This window comes from Rhinolophus hipposideros (genome assembly GCF_964194185.1).
Source record: "Rhinolophus hipposideros genome assembly, chromosome: 9".
NCBI lineage: Eukaryota > Metazoa > Chordata > Mammalia > Chiroptera > Rhinolophidae > Rhinolophus > Rhinolophus hipposideros.
Window position 1 is genome coordinate 62,110,798 of NC_138055.1, and position 24,578 is coordinate 62,135,375.

General features: G+C 38.6%; 1 protein-coding gene across 1 annotated transcript in view; it reads right to left on the bottom strand.

Annotated features, from left to right (window-relative positions):
• GNS (glucosamine (N-acetyl)-6-sulfatase) overlaps window positions 1-24,578 on the bottom strand; it is a 37,829-nt gene that overhangs the window by 8,474 nt on the left and 4,777 nt on the right. The window contains exons 2-10 of the mRNA XM_081060595.1: window positions 23,610-23,669; window positions 19,361-19,567; window positions 17,567-17,632; window positions 17,016-17,114; window positions 15,262-15,429; window positions 13,507-13,589; window positions 12,202-12,320; window positions 10,332-10,435; window positions 1,421-1,522 (exon numbers count right to left, since the gene is read on the bottom strand). Coding sequence (XP_080916721.1) covers window positions 1,421-1,522; window positions 10,332-10,435; window positions 12,202-12,320; window positions 13,507-13,589; window positions 15,262-15,429; window positions 17,016-17,114; window positions 17,567-17,632; window positions 19,361-19,567; window positions 23,610-23,669 — 1,008 coding nt within the window. The remainder of the gene's footprint in view (window positions 1-1,420; window positions 1,523-10,331; window positions 10,436-12,201; window positions 12,321-13,506; window positions 13,590-15,261; window positions 15,430-17,015; window positions 17,115-17,566; window positions 17,633-19,360; window positions 19,568-23,609; window positions 23,670-24,578) is intronic.

Consider the following 24,578-nt stretch of genomic DNA (forward strand, 5'->3'; position numbering starts at 1 on the left):
ATGCCACGCTGACAAGAACACAGTAATGAGCTGTGATGTATTCGTGCAATGGCGTATTAGGCATCTGGGACCAACATGCATCAATTTGGAAACGATGTTGAATTGAAAAAAGTCCCAGATGGCATCCAGTAGGATGCCATTTTTAGAGTGCAAAGCAAGATCAAAGTTGTTTAGGGATATGTACATGATAATGACTGAAAAATCAAAGCCCGAGAATGATAACCATGAAATTCAGGCAAGTGGTCACTCCCATGGGGCAGGTGAGGGACAGGATGGGGAGGGTCTTACAGGTAGGTGCACCAGTATGGGGAGTATTTGAGTTCTTCAATTGGAAGATGGATTCATGGGTGCTTCTTATGTTTCATAACTAATGTGAGGTACCTGGGTTCTCTTGTATGAATCATAGCCTACCTAATATTAAAAAACGGTAATAGATTCAGACAAACCAGTGAGTAAGATCCCATTTTAGTACCGATGCTTCCAAACTTCTCTACGCTTAAACATACTCAAATACATGTTTAATGGAGAAGCGATGCCGCTGCGAAACCTCTTTTTCTCCCCATAGTGTATACTAGGCATTTTCCCACATCAGTGTATACGATCTGTGTCACTGAGTGTTGGTTTAATATTCTGTTGTTTAATTGAGCAACAATTTAACCAATTCCCTATTGGATATTTAGGTTTTCCATTTTCTATTAATGCTACATGTACATTTTTTATAATGAGCTCTGTGCAGTGCCGCGTACATAGTGGGTACTCAGATACTTCTTGAGTGAATGTTGTTTTCTTAGAATAAATTCCCAGATGGAACTGCTTGGTGTGTGTGTTCCGAAGTGATAGGCCTTGTCAAATTAGCCTCCTGATAGCTTATACTGATTATACTTTTAGGAACAGAGTCCAAGCAGTTTCCATTTTCTCAAGACTTCTACAAATACTGGGTATTCATTTTTTTCATCTTTGCCAGTTCTGCAGGCAATAAAGGCCTCCTTCAGTTAAGCATTTCTTTGATCAGCACTCATGCAATCTTTGCATTTACTCTGGCCATTTTTAATTCCTCTGTTAGTTGAATAGTTATTTCTTTTTCCCATTTTGCTACTGGGATATTAATCGTTGCTAAGAACTCATCTATTAGAGGATTTATTACCCTTTTTCACATCTGTTGCAAATATTTTCCCACTTTGTCACCTGTCTTAACTTTATGATGATTTTTTTGGGGGGAGAGGGGATGAAGGGAGGATAATAGAACTCTGTTCATATGTGGTTCAATCAGTCATTTTTAAAAGAAAACTCCTTTCCACCACAGATAAGAGAAAAATTCTATTCTCTGTTCCCCAAATTTAATAGTTTTAAGATTTAAATTCTTATACAACCTGGAATTTATTTCAGAGTGTTGGCTCAGGCCTGAGGGCCTTATACTCACCAAAATGGGCAGTAAAGACATTCCATCCATCTGCGTCTTATTCAGGTCATAGCCAGCAATGTCCAGAATCGTAGGGCCCAAGTCAATGTTGGAAACGAGCATCTGTGAGAAACAGAAAAAGATAAGCAATCTACAAAGGTTGATTCCGTGTTCCTTTTTTTTCTTTTTCTTTTTATTAGTTTCAGGTGTACAAGACAAGGTAATACTTAGACGTTCATCATTCACATCCCTCACACTGTGAACCCCCCTCCCCCCCCGCCCCTGACCCCACACCGAGCCACCACACCACATATATAAAATTATAGTTGGCATTCATCAATGCCCAGCCTCTGGTATACAATGCCATGATCAGGCATCCACAGTATCTCTGAGGTGGTCTCCCAAATAGGACGCATGTCCATCGGATACCCAACAAAATCTTTACAACATTATTGAATAAGTTCCCCAAATTAATTTTCAAAAAACCCTGAGGCCATCTTGTGGTTACCAGCTACTTCCTAATCCCTTCACCTTTCCCCTTATCCCCAACCCCCACCCCCCGCCCATCTAACAACTCTCGGTTTTTTCTTTGTGTCCCCAAAACTGTTTCTGATTAGTTCATTCACATATTCTTTTCTTTAGATTCCGCATATAAGTGAGATCATATGGTAGTTGTCTTTCTCTTTCTGACTTATTTCACTTAACATAATGTTCTCTAGATCCATCCATGTTGTTGCAAATGATAAGATTTCTTTCTTCTTTATGGCTGCATAATACTCCATTGTATAAATGTACCACAGCTTCTTAATCCAGTCGTCTACCGATGGGCATTTCGGTTGTTTCCATATCTTGGCTATTGTGTAAAGTGCTGCAATAAACATAGGAGTGCATACTGATTTTTGAATTGGAGTTTTGGATTTCTCTGGGTAGATGCCTAGGAGTGGAATTACTGGATCATAGGGTAGTTCCATTTTCAGATTTCTGAGATACCTCCATACTGTTTTCCATAGTGGCTGCACTAATCTGCAATCCCACCAACAGTGCACTAGCGTTCCCTTTTCTCCACATCCGCGCCAGCATTTGTTGTTTGTTGATTTATTGATGATAGCCATTTTGACTGGAGTGAGGTGGTATCTCATTGTGGTTTTTATTTGCATTTCTCTGATGGTTAGTGAGGTTGAGCATTTCTTCATATGTCTTCTTGCCTTTTTAGAAAAATGTCTCCTCCCGTGTTCCTTTTTGATCTGTGCTCTTCCCCTCATCCCACCCACGAGACAAACAGCATTTACTATTATCTTTTGCACAGCCCATACTTAGGTTTTACTAATTTAAATATTCAAATATAACTATAACAATTAAAAAAAAATACAACATTTGTAATATATGCCCCTGGGATGTTATATACTTATTCTACCCACACTCTTATTGATCAAAACATTTTTTTTTTTAACTCCTTTGGGATTGCCTGGAGTCTGCTATGAATCATGAGAAAAATGTTGGTCTAATTATTTTATACAAAGTATTTTCCAACTTGATTATTCTTATTCACTAAATTTGACTTCAAGTGGGCTGACATTTATTGAATGCCTCGAAGGTTGAATGCTTACCACCAAGGAGATTAGCCCTTTCCATAGTTTTTCAAAGGGACAACATTGCTAAAAAAAAAAAAAAATGTTTGCAGTAGGCTTTGAAGTCTGCAGAAAACTTATTCCAACAGTGGATCAATAAAAGTTTCCTTAAAGAGCACAAAACTTCGATATTTTAAACAGACATTCTAGAAATTAAAGATAACTGCCTTGCATTTATACCTTGCCTTATTTCCTTGGTTTATTAGACTATTTTCCTTCGGTATGCAATGCCTCTTCAGGGCCTAAACCAGCACACAGTCAAACAGAAACATAATAGGACCACAGACGGGTATGTAACTTAAAATTATCTCGTGACCACATTAAAGGGAAAAGGAAAAGGGGAAATCCATTGTATATATTTAACCTGATATATAAACATATTACTATTTCAACATGTAGGCAATACAAAAAACTTCCTGAGATTTTTACTTTTCTATTTTTAAACCAAGTCTTTGAAATCTGGTATTTTACAACTACAACACATCTCGATTTGGACCATCTCATACCGTGTTTCCCTGAAAATAAGACCTAGCTGGACAATCAGCTTTAATGCGTCTTTTGGAGCAAAAATTAATATAAGACCTGGTCTTATTTTACTGTAATTTAAGACTGGGTTGGTATTACATGATATATGATATGATATGATATATGAATATAATATTGGGCCTTATATTAATTTTTGCTCCAAAAGACGCATTAGAGCTGATGGTCCAGCTAGGTTGTAGTTTTGGGGAAACACAGTATATGTTTTGGCTCAACAGCCACATGGGGCCGGTGGCTATTGGAGCAGAACGTGCAGGCCTATACACAACTTAAGCGTACACCTAGAAGTCACTTTGACCACAGGCTAGGGAAAACTTCAGAGTGGTGAAGACAATCCATTGGGGAAACAAGGAGGACTAAAGTTTACCGAGCAGCTACTCTGCACCAGTACTTAGCGTTTATCCTCATTTAATCCTCACCACAATCCTATAATGCAGTACTTCCCCCATTTTACAGATGAGGAATTGAAAGAGAGGTAAACTGAAACAAAATCAACAGCTTGTAACTGGAAAAGCTGTTCTTTACTCAAAGGAAATGACAGTCTTCAAAACTGTTAAGAAAATGTGGATCATCTTAGGAGAGGCCAAATGCGGATTAAAAAAAAAAAAAGCCCCACGGCCAGAAAACATCTTCAGATCTTCCTGGTAGCTAGAAAGGCAGAGTGATACACATATCGTGGCTCTCAATTAGTGTAACTCGGCAGCTGTCAGAAATGACCACTCAGTGACAGGCAGCTCCAGGGAAAGGCAATCCATATGTTACTGAGGAAACCCGCTGCCCCCCAATGTCTCTAGGGATTATATGAGAGCCGGGTTAGATACCTTGCCTAGTTCCAAGCCCCCAGGCAAGCTGAGTAGCTTGGTGGGTATGAATACAGAAGAGATCATGTTGGGAAAGAAGAGACAAGCAGACATATGACCTCCAGAATCAGATCAAGGCAACAAGACCCTGGCATGTGACTAACAGAGCTTCATAATGTCCAGAACGTGAACAAAGTGAACAGAAACATAATAGGACATAAAAGTGAAGCCAAGTCCACAGGTATTACTAACATGTCAAGGCAGTTTTATAAGAAAAGAAAAAGAGTAAATACTAACATAATAAAACCCACAGAGATAATAAAATGTCGATTGCCAGTCTCACCAGGAATTAAGAGCCGTCAGCTGCATGATGGATGGGAGGCTCTCCTGAATAGTGGTTTGTTCTCTGGGGAGAAAGGTCTTCAAGTTCTGGTATAAATCAAGAGGCACTAAGATTCTGCACAAGTACCAGAAACACCATCCCAGGACTCTTTCTTCCCAGATAGCTACATGATCACACCTTCCGCAAGTAATGGACAAATTCTCTTCCCTTCTAGGGTATTGACTTGACTAAGAAGTAGAATCTCAAAATTAGCATACTACATCAGGAGATGGGAGACTTCAAGTAGATACTGAGTATGAAGTATTCAACAGAGAATTATACCTACCTATCTCTGGTTTTTATACAACCAAGCATTAGAATAGATACTATAGGTCCATCACCATAATGACCTCTAGAAACATTAGCATTTTAAGTTTCTAAAATGGTACAGACACTCCTTGACTTAACAATGTGCTTACAACCTGATAAACCCATCGTAAGTTCAAAATATCAAACGTTGGAAATGCGCTTAATGTGCCTAACCTACCAAGCATCACAGCCTAGCCTCGATGGTTTCTATTGAATTCAGTGTGTCGCTTCTGCACCACCATGAAGTTGAAAAATGGTTCAGTCAGAACATTGTAAGAACTTTATAATGCTTTTATCACTAACCATAAACTCAAAGATTCACTTATGGATTGGAACCGAAAAAGCTTTGACAAGACCAGAACTAGGTTAGTTCGTAAGTCATAGCCTCACAGTTGTTTTAGGAATGTTCTTGGGATTTAAACATATAGACGTTTTTGATCAAATGAAAGCTCCTAGAAAACTCTGGGGCATGAAATCAAGGGATATTATGCCTTGAACCTGCTTATTTTTTTTCCCTTTGGAAGAAAAACAATCCTGCAGAATTACTGAAAAGAACAAGAGGATCTCAGGAGGATACATCAGGTTTCCAAACAGACATTAAAGCCCTCATGTTAAAGAATTCATGTAAGGCTATCAAAGAAGACACAAAGCACATCAGAGAGCTCCAGATCCACTTAGGGGAAAGCACTGGAACTGCATAAGAAAGCAGAGAGCCACCACATCTTGGGCTGCTTCATCTAGATTTGCTCCTCAGCCCCAGCTTCTCGAACAGGAAGAAGCAGGGCACCCCCGAGTCACACTTAAGAATCTGTATTTAACACCCTCCCAACTTCATACAGCCAAACCGATGCTTATTTTGTCCAAAGTCTGAAAGCCAATAACATGATCTTCTGTTTCCTCTGGATCAGGCTGTGCCTTTTCCTACTAACCTTTTCCTTTCTTAAAGCCCTTCTGAAGAACTTCTACTACCAAATCTAAAGCTAGATTAATTTCTAGCCAGAGGAGAAAACCTCGACAGCCAATCTTTGGCAAGCACACATCCCACCTGCCCCTGTGTGCTCCCCAACAGCTGACACAAAGTTAAATCCACTGGTCAAATGTGCCCTGTTTTTGCCATCGGGCTGTTGACAGCTCAGCTCATTATGCTCAACTCATTACCCTGTGCCACTCATGGGGAACGGGCACTGAGACAACTGTGCTGCCAACACATGATGAATCACCCCCAGCTCTGACATTCTTTGTGCTAGATGAAAGCCAGGGCACTTCATACTTCTCAAACTACATCTGTCAGCACAGCAGTGTAAAAAAGTCATGGATTCTGAGAACGCACACAATTCATTTTCAGTCCTGTTTCTGCCACGTAACTATGTGACCTTGGTAATATCCATTCAATGAACGTGGCTGTCCCCCAGTGCATGTTCAGGGCTGGGTATTCTAAGTTTAGACAGCACCTCTCTTCTCGGAGCTCCTACAGCAAAACAGACAAACTCAGTAGGGAGTGATCAGTATGAGGCAAACAGGGAACATGGGAAGGGCACCCACCCTGTGTGGGGGAGGGGTCTGCAGTGATTTCCCAGAGGTGACCTCGAAGACGAAGCCCTAAAGGACCATTAACGTAGCCTGCTGAAAGGGGCATCAGATAGCATTCCAGACAGAAGGAACAGCCAGTCACAGACAGGCAAGGAGGTGAGACAGATGTCTCACTTAGGAAATGAAGGTAGTTCGGTACAAATGCCACCTTCCATCCCTTGAATAAGCCAAGCTCATTCTCATGTTTGTGCCGTCACATTTACTGTTCTGCTCAGAACACCTGCCCACAGATCTCTATGACTAAATTCTTAACACCCCATCTCTGCTCAAATGCCTGAGGCTTTCACTGACAATTGTAGCGAAAGTATCTGGCTCTCCCTGACACAGCGGGTTAAGAACTGACCTTCCCGGAGTACTCACTGCTATGTAGCCAAGGCTCCTGGCATATTGTGCCGAAGCAAGTATATTTAATGAATACTTGTTGTTTGAGCTACAGTGTAATGGTTAAGTGTATAGACTCTGGAGCCAGGCTGCCCAAGTTCAAGTACAGGGCTCTGATACTTTTCAGCTACACGATCTTGGGCAAAATATTTAATTTCTGTACTTCATTCTGTACCTGTTTCCTCACATGTAAAATGGAGCTAATAGTATCTATATCTCATAAGGCTGTGAAGGTTTTAAATGAGTTGATATAGGTAATACATTTGGCAGTTGTCACATACAAAGCATTCAATAAACATTAGTTATTGTTGGAATGGCTTCCTAGGAACCAGGCTTCACGTAAGATTGCTTACAGAAGGTGAAGTTTCTAATTTTAACATTTAGCTATCACTGTTAACTTGATTAAAAAAGGGCCAGTTTGTCCCACTGGTATCTGGCTGACACACACACTGCACTGGTCTCACTCAGCCTCCTTCCTCACTGGTTAGAAGTGGCCCCAACAGTCCTGTGCCTCAGAAATGCACACAGCTGCCGACAGTCTCCTCAATCAGCTTCCAGCACCAAGATCAACAAACTGCTTTTAAGATTCAATGGTCTTCCAAACTTGCCTATCTCCTTTGTAGGGAGAAGCCCGTTTGGAGGGTATTGAATTTGTAGTGGAAAGTGACTTTAGGAATGTAGGTATTAAGAGAAAAAAAAAGAAAAAGAACACTCAAAGGCAATTATGAAGGCCATTTAACCTTGCTGAGAGAATTTTAACAGAATTCCATCAAGGGTATTGTAAAAGAACATAAGTGAATGGCAGAAATTTAAACAAAGTACACATTAAACCCCCAAATTAAACTAACCCACAGTGAAAATCATAATGATGAAAAGCTGAAAGCTTTTTCTCTAAGATCAGAAACAAGACAAGGATACCCACTCACACAACTTTTTTTTCAATATGGTATTGAAGTCCTAGCCGCAATCAAACAAGAAATAAAAGGCATCCAAATTGAAAAGGAAGTAGTAAAACTATCGCTATTTGTTGATGACATGATACTATATATAGAAAACTCTAAAGATTCTACCAAAAAATCATTAGAACTAATGAATCAATTCAGTCAAGTTGCAGGATACAAAATTAATATTCAGAAATCTGTTGTGTTTTTATACACTAATAATGAACTATCAGAAAGAGAAATTAAGAAAACAATCTCATTTACAATTGTATCACAAAGAATAAAATATCTAGGAATAAATTTGACCACAGAGGTAAAAGACTTGTACTCTGAAAACTATAAGACATTGATCAAAGAAATTAAAGATGACATAAATAAATGGAAGGATATACCATTCTCATGGATTGAAAGAATATCATTACAATGTCCGTATCACCCAAAGCAATCTACAGATTCAGTGCAATCCCTATCAAAATACCAATGGCATTTTTCACTGAACTAGAACGAATAATCCTAAAATTTGCATGGAACCACAAAAGACCCCAAATAGCCAAAGCAATCTGGAGAAAGAAGAATAGAGTTGGAGGTGTCATGCTACCTGATATTGAACTATACTACAAAGTTATTGTAATCAGAACAGTTTGGCACTGGCACAAATACAGACATATAGATCAATGGAACAGAAAAGAGGGCCCAGAAATAAACCCCCACTCATATGGCCAATCAGTGTATGACAAATGGAGGCAAGACTATGCAATGAGGTAGACAGTTTCTTCAGTAAGTGATTCTGGGAAAACTGAACAGATACATGCAAAACTAGACCATTTTCTTACACCATATAGAAAACTAAACTCAAAATGGATTGAAATCTTGTATCTACGATCTGAAACCATAAAACTCCTCAAGAGAATATAGACAATAAACTCTCTGGCACTGATTTTAGCTTTATCTTTTTGGATATGTGTCCTAGGCAAATGGCAACAAAAGCAAAAAATAAACAAATGGGACTACATCAAACTAAAAAGCTTTTTCACACAGTGAAGGAAACCATCAACAAAACAAAAAGGCAAGCTTCTGCATGGGGAAAAAAATACTTGCAAATGATATAGCTGATAAAGGGTTAACATCCAAAATATATGAAGAACTCATAAAACTCATCAAAAAAACAAACAATCCAATTTAAAAAGGGCAGAGGACCTGAATAGACATTTCTCCAAAGAGGACATACAGATGAGCAACAGACACATGTAAAGATGCTGAACGTAACTAATCCTCAGGGACAAATTACAAATTAAAACCACAGTGAGATATCACTTCATATCTGTTAGAAAGGCTATTATCTGTAAATTAACAAACAAGTGTTGGCGAGGATGTGGAGAAAAGGGAACCGTCATACACTGCTGGTGAGACTGTAAACTGGTGCAGCCACTATGGAAAACAGTATGGAGGTTCCTCAAAAAATTAAAAATAGAGCTGCCATATGACCCGGGAATCCCACACCTGGGTATTTATCCAAAGAAATCCAGAACACTAATTCAGAAAGATATATGCACCTGTATATTCACTGTAGCATTATTTATCATAGCCTAGATATGGAAACAACCTAAGTGTCCACGGATACATGAATAAAGAAGAGGTGGTACATATAGTCAATAGAATATTACTCAGTCATAAAAAAAAAAGAACTCTTGCCATTTGCAACAACATGGATGGACCTATAGGGCATTAGGCTAAGTGAAATAAATCAAAGACAAATATTGTATGATTTCAGTTATATATGGAATCTAAAAAACAAAATAAACGAACAAAAAAACTAAAGCAGAAACAAACTCATAAATACGGAGAACCAACTGTTAGCTGCCAGATGGGAGGATGGTAAAGGGAGGGGCAAAAAAGGTGAAGGGGCTTAAGAAATACAAACTGCCACTTGCAAACTTGGTCACCAGGATATCAAGTGCAGCAAGGAATATAGTCAGTAAGACCGTAACTATGTACAGTGTCAGAAGGGTACTAGACTTATTGTGGTGATCACTTCATAAGGTACACAAATGGCTAATCACTATGTTGCACGTCTGAAACTAATACATATTATATGTCAACTATAATTTAAAATAAAGACAAACGAAAGCTATTCATGTTTATATGATACATACACACACACACAGAAGGGGTACAGTTAATAGGGGGTAGCCAGGAATCTTTAAAAGTCACTGTTTCCAAGGCGTATAAATGACTTACACGATCTCACGCCAATCAGCCTTCATCCTATAGGAGAAATGTAATCAGCCTCCTCCCGGGAGGAACAGCCTTCCCAGGCCAGTGCTACCTATAAACAGTACCATCTCGTCAGGCACCTACCTTGCTTGTCTGATTTGGTTTGATCCCGGGCCCTCGAACCAACAGTGGAACTTTGATATCAAACTCATACAGCTGCCTTTTGTCTATTGGCAAAGAAAACTGTCCTGGAAACAAAATGCATAGGGTAAAGATGGAGCCAAGATGGAAGTGTCACTCATACTCATTCATTTAATCAACAGTAAAAACAAAACAACGTTGTTCTACTAATTATGGTGTTTTAACAGGAAGCTTAAAAATTTGTTGGGGTGCCTTATTACTAACAAGGCAGGAAACAATGGGTTCATCTTCTTTAAGTAAATGCCTAGGTGGACTCCCTGGTCTAAGCACAAATTCAGCAAAAAGAATGAGAGAAAGTACTGAAATACAAATGTATAATTTATGTATGATCTTCAATCTGATCATAATTGAATGAGGTTATTCTAAAAACTGCTAAATAAAGGGACAAAAATATTTATCCAGCCTTTCCCGAATAAACTGCATTTTAAGATAACCAAAAAGTTGACGAGGGGCAGTTCTTCTCTAAGGAATTCCAGCTAATTAATGCAAAAGGAGAGACAGCATTATGAAGTCAACATTTTGCAATTTCTGAGGGAGTAATGGATTTTTAAGCAACAATGATCAATGGAACCTTTAGCCACATAAGGTTCACAGGATGGGCTCAGGCTGATACCACACGAGCCATCAATCACCACCAGCATCCCTAAAGTGAGGCGCCCCGACCCCATAAAGTGATGCAATACGAGGCCCACAGCAGCATCACCACAAAAGCGTTCCTGCTGAAAATGTACATTTCTATTACGACTCTACACCTAACGACCAACCTGTAGGCAATGCTGAGTATAAATAAACACGTTAAGACATCACAAGGCAGCAATTAGCCAAATCCAGAATGTGAGATATTCTAAAGGACAAAAGACCATTTCCCCCCCCCCCAATAAATCAGTGGCAAATGACAACTTTAGGACCCATAAAAACTAAGGCCGTGTGTGGACGTCGTCTGGATCACCATACAAAATAAACTAGTGAAGATGCCCAGTCAAGTATGAATATGTGGAATCACAATGTCTGGAGTTTCTTCAAAACGTTCTTGCTAAAAAACAAAACAAAACATGGGGAGGTAGGAAAAATTCAAAAGACGGGCCACATGCAGCGGAAAAATCGAAGCTGGATAATGGAGGTTATTTTACTAGTCTCTACCTTGAGGGCCTTAAAATATTCACGAAAATACATTAAATGCCCATTCCCGCTGCTCTGATGTAAGCAAGCCTCAGGTTAGTTCCATTGAAGTTTATGAAACTTATAGGTGGGGAATGAAGAAAACAATGGACTGTAACTACAGAAGGTTCAGGTAGAAAGGATGAAAGTCAAGGACATGGGGCTGACTCATACTGTAGTTTGAAAACCACAAAAAATAAAACAAGGACACCCCCACCCCACATACACATAAAAAAACAACACAATTTCACAATTTTGCAAGAAAAGAGTTTTTTTCCCCCAAGACAACCTACTTTTGGTCTTCCTGTGTAACAGGGCTTTCCCAATTGTCTATGGTCTACTTGTCCTTGAAATCTAGTTCAATTTCTTACCTCCTTCATAAATCCTGCCTCCAACCCATCAAGCTCACTTCCTATTCCTGACTCCTACAATACCATGTAATTTAGCATGTGATGTAGCAAATAATAAAACGTGGCCTCTCCATGTGGGCATGAGTTGGCCCTCCAAACAGAGGGGTCCTTAGGGCAAGGCCCTTCCCCTGACCTCTCCGCTGCTATAAAAGGACTAGAGTTCCCTGCCAGTGCTACTGGTTGGGTGAAAAAGGAAAAACACCTCATCAAGGTCACAGGAACACCTAACTGGCAGTGCCCCTTACCTGTGTGATAGCCATTGTCCGAGGTGTAAAAGATGTAAGTGTTGTTGAGCTCCCCATTGAACTCCAATCTCTTCACCAGTTTCTCCACAAGGTCATCAACTGAGAGTAGAGTTTGCCACCTGGATGTGAACAGAGGGTGGCAATGGGACGTCAGAGACAACAGCGGAGGGAAACCTGCAAAACCTCATAACCACTCTCCCCAAAAGCTCAAATCCCAAATTTACTTTCCTCAGACCCCTCACTGCAAACAGACAGATTAGAAAAATTTAGAACATAGCTCATTCCAAATTTAACTATTTCCAAAAAATAAACAAGGCTTTTTATAACCAGTTAGGTTTGTTACTTATTATCACTGTAATGAGAGTAGAGACAATTGGAAGGGAAAGCTGTCAATTCAGTACTGATTAATACAGATTAATTCAGATAGACTTGTGCCACAACAATGTTTAATGGTCTAATCTAGGGAGTGGCAAACTATAGCCATGGGCCAAAGCTTGCTTACTTCCTGTTTCTTTATTTCTAAATTGTGGTAAAAAAAACACGTAATAGAAAATTTACCATCTTAATTTTTAAGCGCACAGGTCAGTAGTATTAAGGATATTCACATAGTGAAACAGATTTGCAGAACTTTTGCAAATCTGAAACTCTGTACCCATTAAATGACAACTGTCTGTATATACACATAAAGTTTTACTGGAACAGAGCCATGCTCATTCATTCACATATTGCCTAGAGCTGCTTTGGCGTTCCAATAGCAGAGCTGAGCAGCTGCAACAGACCATATGGTCTGCAAACCTGCAATTATTTACTATCAGGCCTTTTACAGAAAAAGTTTGCCAACACTTGGTCTAAACTATATACACCTTAAGAGAAAGTAATGGAGTTTTAAAAATTGTCTTAAAAGAATTTCTTGAAAAATCCAATCAGCAGAGGTAAACATTTTGCTCTAGTCGAAGCCTTTGAGTCTTTTGCACATATGGGGAGTACAATCTCCAACAAAGCCACCTTTTCTTTAGATATAGGAAATTTATTTTTAATCAAATGGCTCCAGTTTGCAGTATGTTTTAACAAGTCATACAAATGGATTGTTTAATTAGTCCTGGGGTCCAATCCACTTCATACACCTGAACATCAAGGAATCTGTCGATTCCTGAGGCAGCAGACCCACCATGAAAGAGTCTCTCCCATCAACTTGCTGCCCTCCAATTTGGTCTCAAGAATAACTACCTGGTAGAGTTCCCTGTTCATGGGGTAACGTGGAGGGTCCTCAAAGACCACCCAAACTGAGAAAGTAGCAGCTCTTACCTTTTCCTAAATGCATTATCTAAAAACTGTATTGAAGAATTAGTCATTGGGGTCTTGGCTTGCCTAATTAACCAGTGCTTGTTCTAAAATTTAAAAGAAAAAACATGTTAACACCAAGTCACTCTAGTCAAATAAACTACCAGAATAAATAATGAAAAGGATCCTTCTATACTTTAGTAAAAAGGAAACGAACTGGAACTTGTTTAAGCAACTTCAGACTTTCCCTCCTCCCTGTTTCCCTCCCGTGTTTCCCAAAAACCCTTCCTGTAGGTTATCACTCGTTCTTTCGATTCTTCCTACCACCTCCCTACTGGCAAAAGGCCTGGGCTCCTTTGTCAGCAGCATTAATAAGCATCAGATTTAGTGAAATCTAAAAGTAGTGAAAGATACTGGGACACTACTGGGTAAAAGGAGATTAAATTTATAACTCTGAGTCTATATTTTGGATCTACTACCCAAACTACAAAAGAGTACATATTAACTTTACCTTCGTATAAGTTTTGCCTAATAACATTTTATTGCCCTCTATTTTCTTCCCCAAGATATCGATCATCCTAAACCGTGGGGGGAAAAAATCTCATAGCAATTTCCTAAAACTTCAAGTCCAAATTTGGAGGGTTCTTCTCATTTAAATACAAAAGTCACAGTTAAAAAAAAATATTTCCATGCACCAGTAATTTTCTCCTTCTTTTCTATTCTTAAAACCCTAAGCTGCTCTCTCCCAAACTCTGACCCTTAAAGTGTTCTTTAGTTAGTATGTTTGAGAAATGCTATATAGCATATCCTCCTACTGGAAATTCATGTTAGAACATGAATAATTCTGAGAAATCCTGTAGCACAGTGACTTGCTTAACCTCAAGTTTGTAAGGTTACTTGGTTCATCGGAACTTCTATCAATTTCTTTAGGAACACAATTTGAGATGGCCCTCTAGTTTAAAACTCAGTTCACTCAGCTTTAAAATCATGCTTAACAAGCACAGGCTTACAATATTCCAGGCAATATGCTAGATGTTTCTATGTACTTTAATTCATACAGCAATTGCATGGGGGATTAGGATCTCCACTTTATATAGAAAAATGGAAGTTATCATTTAGCTCATGGTTGAGTCACTTAGCTAGAAAGTGGTAGTACTGAGTCTAACTCCAAAATTCGTTCTTTCCACCGCCTCATAAGCAATTAAGATTTCTGGGTAACAGGCCTGAGGCAGTAGAGGACTTTTGCATTTGGACCAGTGAACTGCCAACCCCCTGTGCCAAGGAAAGGAAAAGTAACTGGCACGTGAGACTAATATTTAGGTTGTGGCCCTTAATTATATGTCCTCATTTCTCCATTCAACTTCCCTTCCCAATCATCTCGCATTGCATCCCCTCTCTTCTCATGCCTCAGGCCTTCTTATGCCTGAAGCCACCCAGAGGCGGCTGCTGCAGGCCCAGTTCAGGCCCAGGGGACATGTGTCAGGCACTGCCAGGCAGAGGTGAGCCAGCACAGAGGTTATCAGGAAAGCCTGTAGTCAAGAAAGATGGCATCTCTTTAACACTCCCTGTGGACTCTCCAGCTGCTCACTGGCTATGTGGTCGGAACCTTATCTGTACTTCTGAAGCTAGTTTACACCATTTATTGTACCTGAGACAGGTGTAATTACCTTTAAAAGATCTGGAAGGAAAACCAACCACATGGCTCAAAGGCTCCCTGACAAGAATATTACATAGTTCACTATATCAAGTATGGCTTAATTCAAGCATTAGGGAAGCTACCGTTCCATGGATGTTGAAGTTCTTGTTCCTTGGTGCAAAGACGTTCTGGAAGGTCTTCTGGTACTGAGGTGCAGCTATCCAAGGTGAATGAGGCGCTGGAGTGGAGATCATCATGAAGAACGGTTCAGAGTTGGACTTGTAATCCAGGAAGTCCAAGGAGACATTGGCCTGACACATACAAAGATTTGTCATCTCCTACCCTACCCAATAGTTGAGGACTTGATAGATACATGTTTTCTGGTGAACAGAAGGTGCTTTTAACCAATCTTAGCACGCAATCTATGTCATAGTCATTTGCAAACATGCTGTTGGGACAAATATTTAGCTTTTAGGCAATACTTGTGATAAAAAAAAAAAAATTGAAAAGCACACCATCTTAAGAAAGCAATTAAGATTGTGATGATTTTACACGATCTAAAAAATGTTATGCCTCCCATAGGAAAGAAATAGTAACTTGGCCATGTTAGTATTAACTTACATTAATGCAACTTAGAGTACATACATTCGATGCTTTAAAAATATAAAAAGAGTCAATCTAATTCATAACGGGAAAGATGGATTCAGTTACCTTAACCTTACAAAAATATGTAGAGAGTAGGTATCATAAGTTATGCCAGCTAAAGAGGCTAAGCTAAATCAGTTACACTAAATCTAAATAAATTGCACCAGGGCTTTAATTTATATGGATTTACATCTTTCATTTGCTTGTCTGCAGATACTATTTGAAAATAGTATCTGCAGATAAGCAGACACATGTTATGTTTTTAACTGTTCTAGTTGATTTAGTACATGTGCTGCCAAAACGAACACTGTTCTAGTCGATTTATATCTTCAGTTATTGAAGATATATGAAAGATACTGACTATATCCGTTTCCTGTCACCGCCCTGCCCACCAATTTCCTTTAGCCTTGTCAGAAACCTGTGGCTTCTCCAACGTGCCAGGACACTCCTGTCTCAGTGCCCTCACACCTTCCGTTCCCTCTGTCTGTGGCACTCTTTCCCCCGATCTGTACAGCTAACTCGCACCTCCTTCAGGAGTTTGTTTAAATGTTACCTAAATAAACCCCAGCCTGCCTCATTTCTCTAATTGATCACCATCTAATAAGACAACAAGTGAATGTGTAGGTACATACACACATATGTGTAAATAAAACCAGCCGCGAAAAAGTTACCTCCCACAGAATCAAAGACTTTGTTTCATTTACTGCTGAACACCTGCTATAATGAGTGTGAAACATTTGGTAAATAAATGCTCTAAGGAGGGCTGTCATTAGAAACACCGTAGACAGAAAGGGAAGTCCCAAATTGACCTAATTTCAGTAGTTTTATATATGAACGTGTGTATATATATATGTACATTTTATATACACAATGCCTGCGGAACCCCCACATCCCTGCGCCCCCTCCCCCATGACGAAGCTGCCCCCTTGTAGCTTGTGAGTAAAACTGGGGTCAAGAGTAGGAACACTTACAAAGTAAAACCTCTTCAAAGTAACACCCATAGTGTTGAGATTAGTCTTGGGAAATGGATTTGTTGCTGGAATTTCAAAAACATTAGATCTGAGCCTGGCTTATCTACAAAGAAAAATACTCTCAGGAGTTTTTAATCAGTTGGAAATATGCTTTGTCAGTTAGGTCAAGTCATTATTCATTCACATTACCCAACACGAACAAATACAAGTAAAGGTTTCCTGGGCAGAGGCTTTAATCCAATGTGAACCAAACCTGCAAGGACAGCGCTCCAGCAACTCACCAGAACATCTGTCAGGTAATCCACACTGTAGTTTTCACCATGTTTCCGTGCCTTCCCATTGATGGACAGGGTGTAATTATAGTATTTAGAATTCTTTTCCTATTAAAGAGAGGAAAGTAAAATCTGTTACGAGGTCAGCACAAAAAATGAAAGTCAGAAACCATATTAGGCTAACCTATACTCTGTTTAAATAGTGGTAAGAACGGTAATTACTCAAGTCAATATTGAATTAGATTTTTGACAAGGGTTTTATTAACTACTAACACAGTTTCAATAAAATGTCTCCCATGTTTAAAAAAAAAAAAAAACACAAAAAAACCCAGAAGTGGACCGGGTAGAATAGAAAAATGTTGCAAAACCTTGTGTAATACAGGAAAAACATCCCCCAACGGAGTGACTCACAAACCAAAAGACCCTTGAAGGAGACAGAGATAAACAACCAATCTTAAAAGCAAACAAGTTATGTCAGTGTCAGAGCTAAATGAGAACGTAAACATACGTTGCTTCTGCAAGACCAGGTATACCTGTCACTGACTTCAACCATCACTCACCAAGGCGTACCAGTAACTCCACCCCAGAGGAATGTGCTCCAGTCCTCCTGCGTCTGGTGCTCCATACTGAAAAGCAAGACACGCAGAGCGTCAGAAGTCCTTCAACATGACCGGACCACAAAGGAACAGGAGACTTTTAGGATCTTTTTAGATCAGTCTGTGAAACATGGTAGGTTCTCACTTTTTCTAAACATATAAACCAGCAAAAAGTAAAGAACACTATAATCTTAGAAACTTCTGAAGCAGGAGTCGGCAAACTATGGCCAGTGGGCCAAATCTAGGCGGCCAACTGTTTTGTATGGCCAGCAAGCTAAGAACTTTTTTCCAACCATTACAAAGACGTAAACACCAATCAAAGGAAGACTATTTTGCGACATGTGACAGTCACATAAAATTGAAATTTCTGGAATGATAAAGTTTTATTGGAACACAGCCACCTCATTAGTTTGTTTATGTCATGGCTATGGCTGCTTTCATGCTACAATGGCAGAGTCGAATTATCACGGCAAAGACATATGGTCTGCAAAGCCTAAACTATTTCCTTCTGGCCCTTTAAAGTCAACATGCCTTAGGCCACAGGGCTCATTTGCTGAGCTACTGATGGCATAGACTGAATTGTCCAACTGACTTGTGGTTAACAATAGCGAAAACAATCCAACTGTGAGCTATAACTTCAGTTGTCCTGCTGATAAAATCTACTTTTGGAGCTCAAATTACCTGATGAGATGAATAAGTGAAGAGACCACAGCATCATCCCATTTTATCTCGACAAGGTTTAATACTGAGTATTTAAGGCAGAATTTAATCCCTGAGAACTAAACCTTGGTAGTTTAAAGAATTTCTCCTAATTTTGTATACACGTTAGATGATCTTAATATGCAAAATAGTATCAGTACTTTTTATGACCCATAGCCTTAACTTAGTAACCTAGTATCCACACTTATTTCTCATGATTCTTTTCAAATGGACTCATTTGAACCCACAAGATTGTAAATTCCCCTAATTATTGTGGAGAGAGGGAGAAGAGAAAAAGAAATTTCAGATCAGAGGAATTAAGAACTCTAGCAGTCACAGATAAAGTATAAGAAAATGTACATCTTCTCTTTGTCCTGCATCCCCAGTTTTACTATGAGAGATAACCCCAAACACCCTCAAATATGCTATTTCCTTTAAGATCGAAATCTGACTAAGAGCTAAGGCCAATGTGGTTAGCGTGAGGCCAGGAAATCTGGCCATAGCAGGTCACAGTGAGGTATCTCTCCATTAAGGCTTGCACACCAGCCACTCGGCCATATGCTGTAACTGCCTGAATGGCCAGTGCTCTGGGTGCTTTCTTTTTATCACTCATCTCTCCACATTTTGTTCCCACTTTTCAGATTAGAAAATGGGTTAAGCATTACTTGTTATAATTCAGGAATGATACTAAGAGGAAAAAATTCTTCACTCTGATCCTAATAAAGGGGAAATGGAAACAAAGATAACATGACAGTCACATGACAAGCAGAATTCTTAGGAAAAAGGGAAGATGTATCAGACAGCAGCAGTCCTAATTTTTAAATAAATACTCCCAAGACCATTTAAAAGAAGAATAACTACAGTACCCGAATCATGTAAATACGTTTATGTAAGTAAGTTCTTATTTAACAGGCAGATTAGGAGAAAACACATACCAAAAACCCTTTAACATGGCTTCGTGGATACTAACTAAAAAACAACTAATGTGAATTATATTAATTCACATTTTAAAAGCTCTTATTTATTTTTTTAAAGGAGTAATTAGACCATTCAACATACCTCATTTAAGTATTTCCCTGCAAAAAAGGTTTGATAACCACACATTGATCTGAGGATTGCTGGGAAAGTATTTGGTTCTTGGATCTTCTGCCAAGACTTACTACTGCAGTTTCCCTCTAAAGTGTTGTTAACAACGTGATGATTATGTGGGTACTTCCCTGTCAGGATACTGGCTCGGCTTGGGCAGCAAAGAGCGCTTGGCACATACTACAAAGAAAACAGAAGCAAAAAGGACAAAGTTAAACAAGAAAGATGGATTTCTCATCATTTCTATCAAGAATAAAGAAAGCTGCTCAATACTCTTAACTTCAAATTTCTAGTTTCCCATGGAATAGATTTTCTTTACACACAACACTCATCTGAGCTGCTATAACTCCCATAGTGGAGATAGTAAAGCAGATAAAACAAACCAAGAGAACAGATTTCTGTTTCAGCTGGTTTCTTTCTGCAGGATAACATAACAGTTACTCCAATCTCACCTGCCTAAGAAATATTTACATGCAAGGAGTACAGCGTGGTGAGAACTAGGTCTTACCCAAAGCTAAAGTCTACTACTTGAATGTAATGCAGCTGAGAAGTAGAGGGTCATTTTCAGACTGATCTGTGACTTTATACAGTTCCTGTATTACCTTATATATGGGATACAGATTTTTTTTTCTACTCTAATTATGTTTCCATTAGCTACTGTCGTCAATAGATTTACCCCATTCTACCCAACTGTATTTGTATAACCCTTAATACACATCGCCATGTCACTTTACAGAAGGGTAGGACTAGTTTATACCTGTACCACCAAGGAAGGAATGCTCACTTGAGCACACCCCTGCCGAAATTACACATCATCCCTTATAAATACTGAGCATTCTTTTGCCCTTTCAAATTGGAGTTGACGTTTTTTAAATACTGGTGATGATGAACCTTCTCCATAAGCATACCGACCAACTGTGTTTATGTGAGTGGTTTGTTCATGTGCTTTGCACATTTTTTCCTCCTGGGCTGTTGGCCTCTTGTTACATAAAATTTGAGTTAAGGAAGGATTCAGTCATGTTACAAATAATTCCCATTTTTTACATTTGCCCTTTAATTTTGTTAGATGTTTGACTTTTATAATTTTTACATTGACAATTCTTTTAATTCTTTCTCTTTTTTGTTTTCTGAACTATTTTTTGGCCAATACCACACTCTTTACTGTACTTCCATGTTACAGTTTAGTATCCAGAAGAACAATTTCTTCCCGATTTTTTTTTTACCATTAAAAAAAAACTTTTTTTTAATTTGTTGGGGTGACAATTGTTAGTGAAATTACATAGATTTCCGGTGTACAATTCTGTATTATGTCATCTATAAATCCCATTGTGTGTTCACCACCCAGAGTCAGTTCTCCTTCCATCACCATATATTTGATCCGTCTTACCCTCATCACCCACCCCCCACCCCCTTACCCTCTGGTAACCACTAAACTATTGTCTGTGTCTATGAGTTTTTGGTTCTCATTTGTTTGTCTTGTTCTTATATTGTTTTTGGTTTATATACCACATATTAGTGAAATCATAGGGTTCTCTGCTTTTCCTGTCTGACTTATTTCGCTTAGCATTATACTCTCAAGATCCATCCATGTTGTCACAAATATTCCTATATCATCTTTTCTTACCGCTGAATAGTATTCCATCTTCCCAATTTTTTTAACCTACTTATTATTCCAGAAAACTCTGGAATCACTTAATTATGCTTACAAAAATCTTACTGGGGTGCTGATGAAACATTTTATGATCTTGTGTCTTCCCACAGAAAATGATGTGCGTATCTTCATATTAAGTATTTTTATTATATCACTAAGTTCTGTAACTTTACTTACATAGGTCTTAAGTTTTACTGGCCACACCAGCTATTCTTAGTTTGTATTTTCTCGCTATACGAATGGGATCTTTTCTCCCCCCATATTTCTCTAACTGGTTATACGGAAGCAAGTTTTATTTTTTCATTTCTACCTTACTAAATTCTATTCAAATTTTTTCCAAAAACTCTCCTATGTTTTCTAGGTAGAAAATCCAAACAAGTAGAAATAATAATTTTGTCTTTTTCCAATAGTTTTAACTCTTAATTTCCTATGACTTATGCCAACAACTAGACAGGTGAGAACAACATTGAGAAGTATTATACCCTTGTCTCGTCCCTAACAGCAGTGACCCAAATCTTTCACCTTAACTATAAGGTGTGCTATTTGTTTGAAGTCTTCATTATTAGGATGTATTCTTCCAACAGTTTATGTTTCCCCAAAAATAAGACCTAGCCGGACCATCAGCTCTAATGCGTCTTTTGGAGCAAAAACTAACATAAGACTTGGTTATATTATATTGTTATTATAATATAGTATAGTATAATATACAATACTCAGTCTTACATTAAAATTACTTTAATGTACATTAATTACATTAAATTACATTAAAATTACAGGTCTTATATTACTTTTTGCTCCAAAAGATGCGATAGAGCTGATGGTCTGGCTATGTCTTATTTTCAGGGAAACACAGTAATAAACCGCCAGGAAAGGATGCTAATTTCAGAGGACTTTCAAGCCTCTATTGAGATGAATATATAATTATCTTTCTTTCTGTTTTTCAAATTTTATTGGGGAACAGTGTGTTTCTCCAGGGCCCATCAGCTCCAAGTCATTGTCCTTCAATCTAGTTGTGGAGGGCGCAGCTCAGCTCCAAGTCCAGTTGCTATTTTCAATCTTAGTTGCAGGGGGCACAGCCCTCCATGCCATGTGGGAACTGAACCAGCAACCTTGTTGTTCAGAGCTCACGCTCTAACCAACTGAGCCATCTCGCCGCCTCTATCATTATCTTTCTTTTAACTACTGATACCATGTTGGTGGACAACGTACCATCATTATGTAGTACAGTCGGCCCTCTGTATCTGTGGGTTCCATATCCATAGATTAACCATGAATTGAAAATATTTGGAAAAAAGTTGCATTGTGGCTAATGTGAACTACGGAGTTAGGTCTATGATACGGTTGTGTCTATAGTGAACATGTACAAACTTTTTTTCTTGTCATTATTTCCTAAACCATATTGTGTAACAACTGCTTCCATAGCTCTTATATTGTATTAGGTATTATAAGTAACCTCAAGATGATTTAAAGTATACCGGAGGATGTGCATGGGTTACATGCAAATACTGTGCCATTTTATTTAAGAGACTTGAGTGTCCACGGACTTGGTATCTGCAGGGATGGAGGTGGTCCTAGAACCAATCCCTCACAGATACCAAGGGATGACTGTACCTACTGTAAGTAGGGCACTGATATAAGTGCTTGCTTTACATGTATCAATTCGCTTAACCTCACCAAAACCCTGAGATAGGTTTTAGTAGACCCACTGACAAATGTGGAAAAGAAGGGCCAGAAAGGTTAATAACTGTCCCAAGGTCACACAGCTAGAAGAGAGGCAGAGAGCACTCAAAACTAGGCGATCCAGCTTCAGTCAGCGCTCATAAGCAGAATACTATGCTGCTGTTGAGTGATTTCCTCATATTAAGCTAGGCTATCACTGCCTTGGGTATGTGCATGGTTCTTGGATTTGTTAGTATTTTGAGTCTTTGCATCTATGCTTATATATATTTGCTTCATATATACATACACCGGGGGTGCCAAATAAAACGTACACATGACTTGTATTCATTTTTTGCTATCGGTATATAGTATTACAATTTTAATAGTTTTTCCTTTTCTTAAAATGCGTATACATTTTTTTGGCACCCTCTGTATACGCATACACATATATACACACACACACATATAGTTATTGTTAGTTTTGTTTCGTTGCTATTATCTTTGTCAGGTTTGGCTATTAGGGTTAATGGGGCTTTGTAAAGTGGCCTGCAAGCTTTTACCATGGAACAGTTTACCTAGCATGAATGTTATTTGGTTCTTACAATCCATTTGCAAACCTCAAAGAGTCAGGTTTGAAATAAAATTATCTTGCTCTGAGTTGTAGATCAGACTGGCTTAGAAAATACCTGCAGTTAATCTTCAATTGATACGGAGTAATATTTCAATTAATAGAATTTATATCACATTAAATAAAGACCTTCCTTCAGATCAGGCGTTTAACTAGCAAAACACACACACACACACACACACACACACACACAAATAACACTAGACTACCCCAAAGAGAGTGTTTCTTCTTAGAACATAAACACAATTGAAGTCTGACAAAATTATATTAGCTTCAAAACTTACAGCGCTGGAGAAAGTCATCCCCATCTCTCCAATGAGAGCCTTGGTTTTCTTCAGTGGTGTCTGCAAAGTAAGTAATTATCTGTTAAACAATTTCTTCCAATAAACTATATAACACACAGACCAAAATCCATGGTTTTTGCATCTTATCTCAATCTTTTATTCCCAACTGATCAGCTCCATCTGACACTAAGAAACAGCCAAGAAACTGATCCTGGAGATGAAGCAAACAGGTTTTGCTAGTCAGTTCTTTCCCATGCAAAAGTTCAAGGGATCATAATGTTTGCAGGAAGGTAAAGTTCACAGCCGATGGCATTGTTCTAGCAATGCTGATTTCAATGTAATGAAATTTTGTGCCACTTTCTCATTTATCGCCAGCCGCTTATGAGATAAGGCAGAAAGAACTACCTACATTAATTCATCTCTAGAAGCAGGATGTGGGAAATCATATAAAAGGGGCTAACCTTTATCATAAAAAAAGAGACTGACTCAAATATCAGACATTCAGTGGTAGAACCCAGATGCACACTTTTCCACTATCAGTTCACGGCCCTCTACACTAGACAAAGCACCTCAGGTAAGGACTTGAACCAGGTGGCAAACAGCTGTACATACAACCCTGTCAAGCAAAAGACTAGTCAGAAATTACTTTGTTATATCTTCGCTTTTTCTCCTTTGTTTAAAATCCAAGACCATGACAAATATAGAGAACAATTAATATCAAATCCTAGAGGACAAAAGCATGAAGATGTTCATTTACATACAAATAAAAGGAACATTAATAATCTTTATTCAGATTCCAAACAGCAAAAAAGAACCATTGAAGAGGCTCATTTTAGTTGTATTGAGTGTTTGTGATGGTTATCAAGTACCTGTGAAATCTAAGACCACACTGAATGCAGCTTTAAGTGTATTTTGTTGTATAATAATTCCATAAAGATAATCCAAATATAGACCATGTTTCCCGAAAAT